Genomic DNA, 12,848 nt, shown 5'->3' with positions numbered 1-12,848 from the left:
TTGGCCACCCGATGCAGAGCTGAATCACTGGAAAAGACCCTGATGCTGGGAAAAACTGAAGGCAAAAGAGGGAGGCAGAGGATGAGATGGTTTATAGCATCAAAACTGGGTGGACATCAGTTTGAGCAAACTCCAGGAGATAATGAAGGACAGGAAAGCCTGGCATGCTGCAGTCCATGGGATCGTAAGAGTCGAACACGATTTAGCAACTGAACATACACAGAGACACACACTCAGCAATCTATCTGTATATTCAAATTCTCTTCATCCACACAATCTGGTAACAGTTTTATTTTAGTATCTGAAATCCTTAAATTACTTACAAATATCTATGTTTTGTCTACCATTCATGGATTGAGCATTACATGTAACCAACCTTTAATATGAATCCCAAAAGCCTAGAGCAAGGCTATATTCACCCCATGAATGCTCCATAAATACTGGCTTCACATGAGAACTGCAGTTTAACTATGACAAATCACTTGTTACTGAGGGAAGGAAACAAACATGGAGCTATTTTCTTTGGAAGTTTTCTGTTGTTTGTCTGGGTTTAGGTTGGATTATTTTAAAAAAGAAGTTGAAAGTCCCCCATGTTCAGTTCAGTTGCTCAGTCATGTCTGACTCTTTGCGACCCCATGAATCACAGCATGCCAGGCCTCCCTGTCCATCACCATCTCCTGGAGTTCACTCAGACTCACGTCCATCGAGTCAGTGATACCATCCAGCCATCTCATCCTCTGTCGTCCCCTTCTCGTCCTGCCCCCAATCCCTCCCAGCAGGACACTATATAGATAACATCTGTGTATCCCGTTGCTCCAATACATAAGAAACTCTTCCATTAAGACTCCTAAATTTTACTACATATTAGCATCACCTGGGGAACATTGAAAACGCCAGCTTCCTAGTTCACACCCAACAGCAATGAAATCAGACTGACTGGGGGTGAGAGCTAGGCAGCAGTATTATTTAAAGACCTCAGGTGATTCCATGGCACAGCAGTGTTTGAGAACAGATGCTTCAGGAAGTCCTTCAACTTGGAAAACATAAGCAATATGCTCCCAGCGGTGGTCAGATGACCTGGATCCATTAAGAGCCAGTACAAGATCATTAACAAATACTCAGTAAATGGATGAAAGACCCCTTGATCTGACTCTCTCGTGTGCCTTAGCTTCATGAACAACTCTACAGAAACGAAGAGTAGGATCTGTTAACTGATGCTGACATTACAGTGAAATGGGGTTTGTTAGGATGCTTTTGGCTGTTAGCTTTTGGCTGTTAGCACAGCAAATGCTAAATGCTAACAGTCCCCTCTAGGACAACATATATTACACTACATATGTGTCACATAGTACATATGTTATCTACATCACTATGTGTGGTAGATACATCAGTAAAAATGTTACCTTTTCTCAGGGGGCTGAGGACTACAGCAAGTTTTAGGCATTTGTCTGATGCTTTGTACATATTTAAATGATAACACAAAATTGATGCCACTTCCCTGTGGCTCGGATGGTAAAGAATCATCCAGTAATGCAGTAGACCTCAGTTAAATACTTGGATCAGAAGGATTCTCCAGGAGAAGGGAATGGCTACCCATTCCTGTATTCTTGCCTGGAGAATCCCAGGGACAGAGGAGCCTGGCGGGCCACAGTCCATGGGGTTGCAAAGAGTCAGACGTGACCGAGTGGCTTTCAAAAGTTGATAAAAATCCCAGGTGTCATTTTTAAAAGACATGTTAGGTAAAAGGTACACTAACTGCTTTAACCAAAACGTATGAAACAGTAGTTTTCAGAGAAAATGATAGTCTTTGTTTAAAATGTTGAAAAATGTGAACAGAAATAATTCTTCATACAGATCTCATTAAATGCCTCTGGACCGTAGGCATGTAGATCCACAAAGCACGCACAGCGGTCATTAATGCCACCACCAGATACTCCTGGCTCTCTGCCTGCTTTCCAGGCTCCTGGTAGGGGTGTGCTATGTAGACTCTTTGGGGTTGAGCGAGGCCATGTGGTCATTTCTAACCAATCAGCTGTGAGCAAATGAAACTCGCATCAAAGCCAGAGTATTCACCTGATGGTCCAAAGTCTCCAGGCAAGGCAACCAGGAACCTGGAGGCCAGGTAGCAGTGATGGGCAAAGCCCTCCTACCAACTATCTGAGTGAGAAATAAGTCTTGTTGTCTTAACCCGCAGAGAATTTCCAGCTTCCTGTTATAGGAACATAAACTAGCTTTATCCTGACTGATGAAAAAAAGTGATGCAACAACATTGGTAGCAAAAAAAAAAATCAATAGCTGTGATAGCTGATTTAGGGGAAATCATTCAGAGCAATATTCCCTGAGGGAACTTCCAAATTTAGGATAAAAACCTCAGCGATTCCACAAGGTTCCTCATCATACTGAGTAACATGATCTGACAGTTGATCCTTTTAACTCTATTTTTAGCCTATTACTCTACTAAAAACAAAAGGCTTTAGTTATGAAAGACCTTGAGGGACAACAGATTTGAAAAGAATATTATATGCATTTTTGTTTTTCATTGTAAATGGGAAAAATCTAACTTAAAAGATATAGACTCATTCTTCTATAAAAAAATTTACATGTTTATAATAAAATACACTCAATTCATGCAGATTCTATTATACATATTCCATTCAATGAACATGTGCATACACGCTAAGCCACTCAGTCGTATCTAACTCTGTGCGACGCTATAGACTGTAGCCCGCCAGGCTCATCCGTCCATGGGATTCTCCAGGCAAGAATACTGGAGTGGACTGACATGCCCTCCTCCAGGGGATCTTCCCCACCCAGGGATCAATCCCATGACTCTTACATCTCCTGCGCTGGCAGTCACTTTCTTTACCACTAGCGCCACCTGGGAGGCCAATGAACATAACACTCCATAAAATTACAGATTCATCAGAAAGCATTCTAGATAGATTTCTATCTGCCCAGGCAGAGACAAGTAGATATAAATTATATCCTTTGTGGAAAGAATTGTATTTACAAAAAAAAAAAAAAAAACCATGCAAGTGATACCATAAAGGCTCTTAAGAAGCTCAGGAAAAAGAGAAACATGAATGATGAAGTGAGAGAGATGAAAAATCACAGTATCCCCATTTTGGAAATTTTTGAACCATTAGGAAAAAGAACAAACTTGTCAGCTCAACCTCAGTGCAGGTTGAAATGAATGAAAATGTGTCACTGCCTGAATTGCCACTGTAAGGGAGAATGGAAGAAAAGCTTTCTGTGGCTTGGGTTTTTATTATCGATGGGCAAATCCCCAAATCATAAAACAGCTCGTATTCATCTGTTAGCCAACACTCTCATTTCACAGGTGGCAGTCCTGGCTTTATAACAAAGACCTTGTTTTGACAGAAAACGTGAGTGTAATGCTTCATTCCGCTAAGTCATTCAGAGTAGGACTGGGATAAACAATATATGAGAGGGAATTAAATATTCAATTTATCCATACTTCACTAGACTCTAAACAAAGAGAAATCCAGCCCCCAGACACAGCTTGTTTTGCAAATTTATTGTATTTAGTTTCTCCAAAGCCTGCCACAATGGCTGCAAAGCACCAAGGCCCTGTTTTTCCTTAAGGACTAGAAACAAAAGACCCTTGAGCTTTTAAGTCAGGAAACCAAAATGGGGAGGGATTATCTTCCTGAAGTTTAAAGTGGAAACAATTCAAAAATTACCAACAGGTGGATGAATAAACAAAATGCAGTATATCCATAAAATGAAATACTGCTGCTGCTGCTAATTCACTTCAGTCGTGTCCGACTCTGTGCGACCCCATAGACAGCACCCCATCAGGCTCCCCCGTCCCTGGGATTCTCCAGGCAAGAACACTGGAGTGGGCTGCCATTTCCTTCTCCAATGCATGAAAGTGAAGAGTGAAAGTGAAGTCGCTCAGTCATCTCCGACTCTCAGTGACCGCATGGACTGCAGCCTTCCAGGCTCCTCCGTCCATGGATTTTCTGCCTAGCAATAAGACAAAAGCGCTAAGAGTACACCTAGGTGTTGCTGGTGGTGAAGAACCCGCTGGCCAACGCAGGAGATGTAAGAGATGTGGGTTCAACTCCTGGGTCGCAAAGATCCCCTGGAGAAGGAAATGGCAACCCACTCCGTTATTCTTGCCTGGAGAATCCTATGGACAGAGGAGCCTGGCTGGCTACAGTCCATAGGGTCGCAAAGAGTTGGACATGACTAAAGCAACTTAGAGCACACAAAAGTACACCCAAAAAGATGAATCTCAAAAGCATTATGCTAAACCAAAGAGGCCAGACTCAAAAGAGTATATACTGCATAATTCCATTCATATAAAAAGCTTTTTAAAAAAATAAAAAGAACGAAAGTGATAAAAAGCAGTTCAGTAGTTGCCAAGGGCCAAGGATGGCAGGCAGGCTGAGAAGGGGCACAAAGGAATTTGGGGGGGAGATAGAAATCTTCTATAACAGTGGTGGTAGCTACACAACTATAACACATTCATCAAAAGTTATCAATTTACAGCTAAAATCAGTGAATTTTACCATACATAAAAGATATCTCAATGATGCTGATTTTTAAACTGGAAGCTAACAAGACAAGTGAAGATGGAAATACCTTACTAGCGTGTAAACAAGAAGTGATTAAGACTGATTGTCCAAGTCCAGTGCTGCTGATTCTTCCACTGACTTCAGGTTTCAACACAAGGAAGAAACGTGTAAATAAAAAGGAACCCCCGCCACCCTCCTCCCCTACCCAGCTCAGAGTAAATGAACAACTGAATCTCTGATGCCTAGAAGGTGCATTTTGTATTAAAGTATTTCATTCTACTTAACCAAGCAAAAAGCATTTGAAACAACCCTAAGATTTTACATACCTATAGCCTCTCATGAATAAAATGATTCAATCATGTTACCTCGTGTTTCAACTGCACGGATGCATTTTCTAAGAATTGTGAATCCCATCTTATCCAACTGTGCACCTAAAAGAAATACAGTTGTAAAATATTAAAGGTGCAAATACTCACATTTTTCTTGCTGACAAAAACAAGACAAAATTATTTAGGTCCAATATACTTTTTATTTCCTTCTTCAAAAAAAGAAAACTAAAGGCCATGCACTCCCTGTTTAAATAACGTAAATCAGAATTTCATAGAAGAGGAGCATTTGTAGTATCAGGACCTTCATTAACAACAGATACTTCTTTGGTGGCTCAGACGGTCAAGAATCCGCCTACAGAAAGGAAACCTGGATTCAATCCCTGGGTTGGGAAGATCCCCTGGAGAAGGACATGGGAACCCACTCCAGTATTCTTACCTGGAGAATCCCCATGGACAGTGAGCCTGGCAAGCTACAGTCCATGGGGTCGCAAAGAGTTGGACACGACTAACATTATCAATATATGACTAACATTACCAACATATATAAATAAATTCATAATTTAAACTAGCTGTTAACAAAAATAATATTTTAAATAGTGAAAAAGAAAGTGATTACAATTAATCTTTAGAGGAATCTATCCAGAAATAGTTAATGTTTTGCCCAAATTCCAACAACTCAGGTTTGTTTTTTAATTATAAACATAAGTGAAAGTTCTTAAATTACTTGACAAGCTGGGGAAATAACACAAAACTTTTCTTTTTTAACCTAGGAGGAAAAAATTCTTAGACACTCTTAAAAATAGTATTTGAATGATGAGCTAGAAACTTTTTTCACATTTTATATCATGCTCTAAATGTTTAATATTTTATTATTTTCATAATGAATGATTCATGTAGCAAAAAAAATTATTTTGAAGATACAATTTTATATTTTTTCTAATATGAATACTTTGCCATTGATTAGGCTGATGTATTTGAGGACCCTAATAAAAGACAACTCTTGTTTCAAAAATGCACTCAGGGAAAGTGAATGCTTTATTCCGCCTTTAGAACTCAGAAGCAGGAATACTAACCCTTGGTTCTCAGAAGGGATAGCATGGAATAATTTATGAACAAAAACTTTGCAGGTTTAAAGCTAAGCTTGGAGAGCATTTTAATGAGGAAAAGTGGGCAGTGGTGTACTTTTTTACAGATCTACTATTCACAACATTTATATAAAATGTGTTTCTTTCTGCTTAGCAAAACTACTTTTTCAAAACATGTTTTCATTTCTCAGGTACAAAGAAAAGAAAGGAAGAGAGAAGAGAAAGAGGGGATAAGAGAAAGGAGGAGGAGAAAGGGCAATAGAAGAGAAGACAAGAGGGAGGGAAGTCCTAAGCAGATGCCTCCGTGGCTGACAACCTTGCGAGGCACCTGGTGAATTTCCAGGGCCGGGTTAAGTGATGCACACACCATAATCACTTTGAAATCGTGGCTCATTTAACAATGTCTCCAAACTGTGGACATCTGACAAATGTGGCTTCATTCTTCCAAAGATATGAAAAATAGATTCATAAAGAATCCACAAAATTTCATCACATCTTCATCTTATCCCAGTTAAAATCAAGAGTACAAGAGCCAGAGATTATTTCCTTTTCCTGTAGGACATACAAGGCAAGGGAAGATCATTGTCCTAGAATATCTGAATGCATTTGGTTGCTATTAGTTTTATTTTCTAAGGTGTAATGCTGACTATTTGTACAGCCCACGCCCGAGAGACTGGAAGGATAAAGGATACCACGTGTGGAGGTGAGAGGGGTTGGGAGCCTAGGAACTGGTGGGGAGTTCCCACCCACAGGAGTTTATAACCTAGGAAGCTTACAGATGCATGCCTGAAACTCTTGTGTATTCGTTTATGGCCATAAAATCAAATACCAAAGTCAATGATAGAGTATTTTGGTTTCCGTAGAGGAAGACTAGAAAGAAAAAGGCTCAGAGATGGGAAAGATCAAGGCGAGTTTCAGCAGTCAAGAAAAGTCTGAAGAGGTCCTCAGTGGATAAGACACCCACCACTTAGCAGATTGACACAGAGTACAGAGAGCAAGCACCCAGCAACAGTTTGACATCAGTAATAAAAACAGAGTAACTCATGAGAAAGGGAGACAACAGTCATTTTTATACATTAGCACTTACTTCCTTCTGGTCTTGGGATGATGGCTCTATTAAAACTAGGGAAGAGCTAGTAAAAGAGAAAAAGGGGAAACAGTTTTTTCAGCAAATCCATAAAAATGATTCTATTGTAGTAGGCACACCTAGGGACTGTCCAAATAATACACTGACGTTGGTTAATCACTATCATGGGCTCAAAGGCAAAGACAGGTAACAAAAAGGAGAGCTCTGAGTCTCCTTGGCCTCTCACCAAGGCATTGCCAAAGTAGCAAAAATAATATGAAGGGCCAGGACTGAAAGTTCATGTAAATTTGTAATGCTCAAACAAACTCCTGCATTCTAACTAGGAAGATGAAGCTAATTTATTCACCATTGCTAAAATCTGCTGTTTACTTAAAGACATGACTCCTGCCGTAATCTCAATAACCACATCTGAAACATCAAGGTGATGATCCCAGGCTGCCTCTGAGAATTCTAGTGCTGCCCCATTATCTTCAAGGCACATACGTCACCTGAAAAAAATTCTGAAATGCCTTCAGTGCCCTTACCTAAGTACATAGCTGAATATTTATTTTCTTTATGCAGACTTGCATTTATCTGTATATCTCAAAGTAATTACCTGGCTTTTTTACTCTAAAGGAGAGGATGTATGTGTCAAGGTTACACTGCCTTTGGCAATAGACTTATTTCCTCATGACTTAGCCATATGACCATTTTGCTATGCAAATAGGCAAACTCACTCTCCAAAGCATTTCTTGAATCTCTGGGGGGACAAGTCTAGGTCAGTGCCTTTACTAGAGAGGATTAGGATAAACTGTTTTGGATCTCAGCAGCTACCAATGTTGAAAGTACTCTTGACTCCTAGCTAAAAATTTCAAGGACAAATTAAGAATAAACAGAACTAAAATCACGGAAGCTAAATGTAGATCAAATATAAAAAAATGATACACAAATCTGATCACTGCTTTTTTCCTCCAAGGATGATGCATTTTCTTATACAGGATCTATTTTTAAAGTATGTAATTTGGGCTTCCATGTTTCAAACACCGTGTCAAGACTGCTAAATGTGTTGCTGCCCATCCTCTTCGCCCTATTATATTCTCAGGGACTGCCCACTGCCATCAGATAACATTATCTTCTGCCCATCTCACAAGCTCTATTCTGACACCTCTCTTTTCACTACATATGACCCCTCTTCTACTGGGCTCTATCCCTCTTTTTAAATCCTGCTGAAACGCCAAATGCTTGCCAGATAAGCCCACCTGGTACCTGCACTGGCAGCTGGTTATGAGTCATAATACTTTAAGTAGAGTTGATTTAAACCAGTACTATGGTGTTTTCTATAATTATCCTTGTTAAGTCCCCCATTCAATATATGACCTGCCCAGTTCTCAACTCCCAGACGCCACCAGTCCTCTGAGAGGAAGGCAGTGCTTGAATAAAGTGGCAAACGGACTGAAGTCCCATGCCTCTGGATTGCTATCACTGCCTTTAATTTATTCCTCAAACCAATCTGAACACAGAGGCCCATTCACTCAGGCTACCTAACACTGCACACTGTGGCTCATTGGGCTAAACCAGAAATTGTTAAATCAAGCAAATAAGTACAGCAGTCACTTGTAATATTGCCTGCACAGCCTCATATTTATCGTTCCATCTCCACTGAGATCAAAATGAACTGCAAGCATTTATTGTGTTCATCACCCAAAGTACTTTCGCAGGTAGGGAAGAAGAAATTGAGAATTTAGATGACTTCCTCAAGCAAAGCGAACCTGAGCGACAAAGTCAAGAAAAATAAAAAATAACGATATGCCAGTCTCAAGGGTGCCACTGCTATCTCAAACCAAATTTCTAGACTACCAAACGCTTCCAAGAGGAATTCAGACACCAGCTTCAGCAGGGAACTTTTTTTCATATACTATAAAGCACAAATAACATGAAAATGAACAGAAGTCAACTCTAAAGGATTTGAAATAAAACTCAACCACTGGTTATATCTTACAGCTTCTTTTCCACCCAGAACTTCCAACCACTGCTTCCTCTCTTCTTCCGAAAACGCCTGCATGGTCAAGGAAATACCAGGCCTGCAAGACACCAGAAACAGATCAGGTTATTCCTTGACTGCTAAAAAAAAAACAAACCTCCTTTTCCACTTCCTAATGTTTCATTGTGGTCATTGTTTCTTTTGAATTTTCAATTGAGATAAAATACACAGAACATAAAATTTACATCTACACCCATTTTTAACGACACGGTTCAGCAGTATTGAGTCCAGACTCCAGAACTCTTCATCTTGTAAAACTAAAATTCTGTACCCATTAAACAACAAGTCCCCACTCCCCTCCCTCCCAGCTCCTGACAACCACCCTTCTACCTGTTGTCTCAAGGAACTTGATTACTCTAGGCAACTCTTACAAGCGGACTCATACAGTATTTGTCTTTTTTGTGACTTGCTTATCTCACTTGGTAAAGTATCCACCATTTTCATCCATGCTGTAGCATGTGTCAGAATGTCCTCCCCTTTTAAGGCTGAATAGTACTCCACTGTATGAATATACCACATTTTTCTATCCATGCACCCATCAGTGAATGCATGGTTTGTTTCCACCTGGTTACTGTAAACAATGCTGCTACTAGATCCTGCTTTCAATTCTTTTGGGTATATACTCAGAAGTGGAGTTGTAGGATGTGATATAATAAATATGTTTAATTTCTGACCCCATCTCCCAGCACACAGCTCCAAAAACCCTTAGAGGGACTACCCTGAAGGTCTGAAGCCAGGGGCACTGGTTCGATCCCAGGTTGGGGAACTAAGATCCCGCATGCCGCGTGGTGCAGAAGGAAGGGAGGAATAGAGAAAGGGGGTAGGCAGGAAGGACAAACTTGGAATCTTTAAAATGATGTGTCATTTTGTATACTAATGAGCTGAGGCTCCTGGAAAGCCTCAGGATGTGGGCTGGTTGCCTGGGGAACCAACCATGTGATTAGAGGATTAGAATTTTCAGCTCCATCTCATCCATACACCTCCCAGGAGTGGGGAGGGACTGAAGGTTGACTTCCAACACCAACAGCCAATGATTTAATCAATCATTCCTGCATAATGAAGCCCGCATAAAAATCCCTGGGGTTCAAGCAAGTTGGCAGGGTGATGAGCCCATGGAAATCTGAAGGGAAAGTACCCCAACAGCAGAAACGGAAGCTCCAAGTCCCTTCCTCCATACTTTGCCCTGTATTATCTCTTCATGGGTTTTTTCATCTGTTCTCATTAAAATATCCTTTACTGTAAACTGGGAAGATTCCCCTGGAGGAAGAAATAGTAATCCACTCCAGTATTCTTGCCTGGGAAATCCCACGGACAGAGGAGCCTGGCGGGTGACAGTCTGCGGGGTCACAGACAGACAGACATGACTGAGCACACACACACAGATAAATCAACAACAGTCAGTAAACTATTTTCCTGAGTTCTGTGAGCCATTCTAACAAATTATCAAACTCAAGGACAGTGGTAGGGGGCAGCCTTGAGGCCTTGATCTGCGGGGTCTTCCTGAACTCCACCTAGTGCCAAAGCTGAGTTTAATCTTAGCACACTTGCTCTCCATGGAGAATTAGAGAATTGCTTAGAGACACTCACACATTTGGAGTACAGGTGTGTTCTGTAATTAGGGAGAAACCTTTTTGTCTCACAAGGCGGGGGGTTAAATGGTAATTTTATTTTTATTCTTTTTAATATTGTGCATTCCTACTAACACTGCACAGGGTTCCAATTTCTCCATATCTTCACCAACACTTAATTTTCTTCCTCTCTCCTTCTCTTTGAAAGTCGCCATCCAGTGGATGTGGGATGGTAGTGAGGATTGCATTTTTATTTATAAAGATACACATGTTGGTTGGCTTCCCCGGTGGCTCTAGTGGCCCTGTCTGCCAATGCGGGAGACATATGTAGGTCCAGCTCCTGGGTGGGGCAGACCCCTTGGAGGAAGAAATGGCAACCCACTCCAGTATTCTTGCCTGGGAAATCCCACCGACAGAAAAGCCTGGTGGGCTACAGCCCATGGGGTCACGAAGAGTCGGACACGACTGAAGCGACTTGGCACAAGTTCACTGTTACCCAGGCATGGGCAGAATGAAATCAGAAAGTCGTTTTTCATCCCACCCCAGCACTGTCAACCGTTTGGGGGGTTTCCTCAGTGTTTTCTCAGAGCCTTGGGTTGGTCCTCAGAGCCAAAGGCTGATCTTTCTTAGTTCAGTTTCTTTGGATATTTAGACAATCTGCCTGAAAACTCTTCATGCTGGGAAGGAGTGCTAGGTAGAAAAGCTATTAATAATTTCTCTTAAACTTTGGTGGTTTCTCCAATGAAACAACTTTTGTATGTTTGACAAAAAGTATTAAAAATAAACTTTTGGGAAAGGGATGAAAAGGTAGAATACTCCAAACCACAGACAACTGGAAATGAAAATAGATGGTTGAAATGGAAAGTAAATATCCATTCCCATTTAATACTGAATATACAATATTTTTTAAAGTTATCACTCCTGGAACAGTATTTCACCTCATTTTCAAGAGTTGGATAATGTTTTACAAGTAAAGCAAGTGGCAAGAATCAAATGTAACTCAAGAACCACTACAGTTTTTATAAAGTACTTAAAGCACGCAATACTCCAAAAGCACCATACTCAAGGCAAATACACTGTGTTCCCAAAACTCACACCCACAGGTGTTAGGCTTTCTCCCCACATGATGGCTACAAAGCCTGAGCAGTTATCTGCTTCAACTTCACTACCAAGTCTCTACAATTCATGGGTCCGCCTCTTCAACCACTTTCTCCAGGCTATGAGTTTTGTGGAAAAAAATAACTTGTGGATGTGTCTAGTGGTCCAGAGGTTAAGACTTCACCTTCCAATACAAGAGGTGGGGGCTCAACCTCTGGTCGGGAAACTAAGATCCCAGATGCTACACGGCCCCCCAAATACACACACGCACACGCACACACACACACACAGAGGTAACAAATATAAAGGACTTTAAAAATGGTCCACGTCAAAAAAAAAAAAAAAAAAACCCTAAAAATTAAAAATCAATTCTCAACCCCTAAGTGCACTCCTGAACAGCAACATGACTCTTGACTGGTCTACCCTAAACATTTCAGCAATGGCCCAGGGTTGCCATCACCCTGGCACTACGGAGCTCACAACCAAGATCCCACCTCCTCTCGCTCTGCTATGCACAGCATCCTTCTGCAGCAAGAATCGAGGCAAGATGCCCAGAAAACCAGGCTGTTTTAAGAAGTGCCTTGACTGGGATGTGGGGATTCTGGCCCTTATTCTTAGTAACCCACACTGGGCTCAGGGGAGTTAATTAAAATTGTGAGGGAAAACTTCAGATGGCAGGCGTGTTTTTCTTTACATCGGTTAAGTGATAAAACAATATTTACACACGGGGGGGTCTCAGGTCTACATGAATGCTCCATTCTTGCAAAGCAGAAAAAATATCTAAAGACCTCTCCCAAAAGTACATGGATTCAAACACTTAATATATAACCAAAAGAAATAAATATAAAATGGACAGGGAGGGGCTACAGCGAATGCATAGTAGAAAGCTAACAGATTTTCTAATCCAGGAATGACAAAACCAGCAGAGAAAACGGGGCTCCAGGCCAAAAACGGCAAAGTCTGACATGGGATACAAAGACAGAGTTTACAACCACTTAGTCCTTTCAGCAATCACCGGATGATGAGCTATTCTGCTTTGTCTTGTCCCAAGAGGTCAGGAATTATTAAATATCTTACGGTGTGCTAGGTACTGGGCTGAGCATACTGTCTAGCAGAG

General features: G+C 41.0%; 1 protein-coding gene across 4 annotated transcripts in view; it reads right to left on the bottom strand.

The window, feature by feature from the left end:
• ARHGAP10 (Rho GTPase activating protein 10) overlaps positions 1-12,848 on the bottom strand; it is a 376,879-nt gene that overhangs the window by 160,651 nt on the left and 203,380 nt on the right. For all 4 annotated transcript variants that reach the window (XM_027513410.1, XM_027513409.1, XM_027513413.1 and 1 more), the window contains 3 exons: positions 9,024-9,105; positions 7,046-7,091; positions 4,910-4,975 (listed from right to left, as the gene is read on the bottom strand). In XM_027513410.1, coding sequence (XP_027369211.1) covers positions 4,910-4,975; positions 7,046-7,091; positions 9,024-9,105 — 194 coding nt within the window. The remainder of the gene's footprint in view (positions 1-4,909; positions 4,976-7,045; positions 7,092-9,023; positions 9,106-12,848) is intronic.

This window comes from Bos indicus x Bos taurus, chromosome 17 (assembly GCF_003369695.1).
Source record: "Bos indicus x Bos taurus breed Angus x Brahman F1 hybrid chromosome 17, Bos_hybrid_MaternalHap_v2.0, whole genome shotgun sequence".
NCBI classification, from domain to species: domain Eukaryota; kingdom Metazoa; phylum Chordata; class Mammalia; order Artiodactyla; family Bovidae; genus Bos; species Bos indicus x Bos taurus.
Note: the sequence above shows the minus strand (reverse complement) of the source record. Positions and strands in the feature narration are given on the sequence as shown.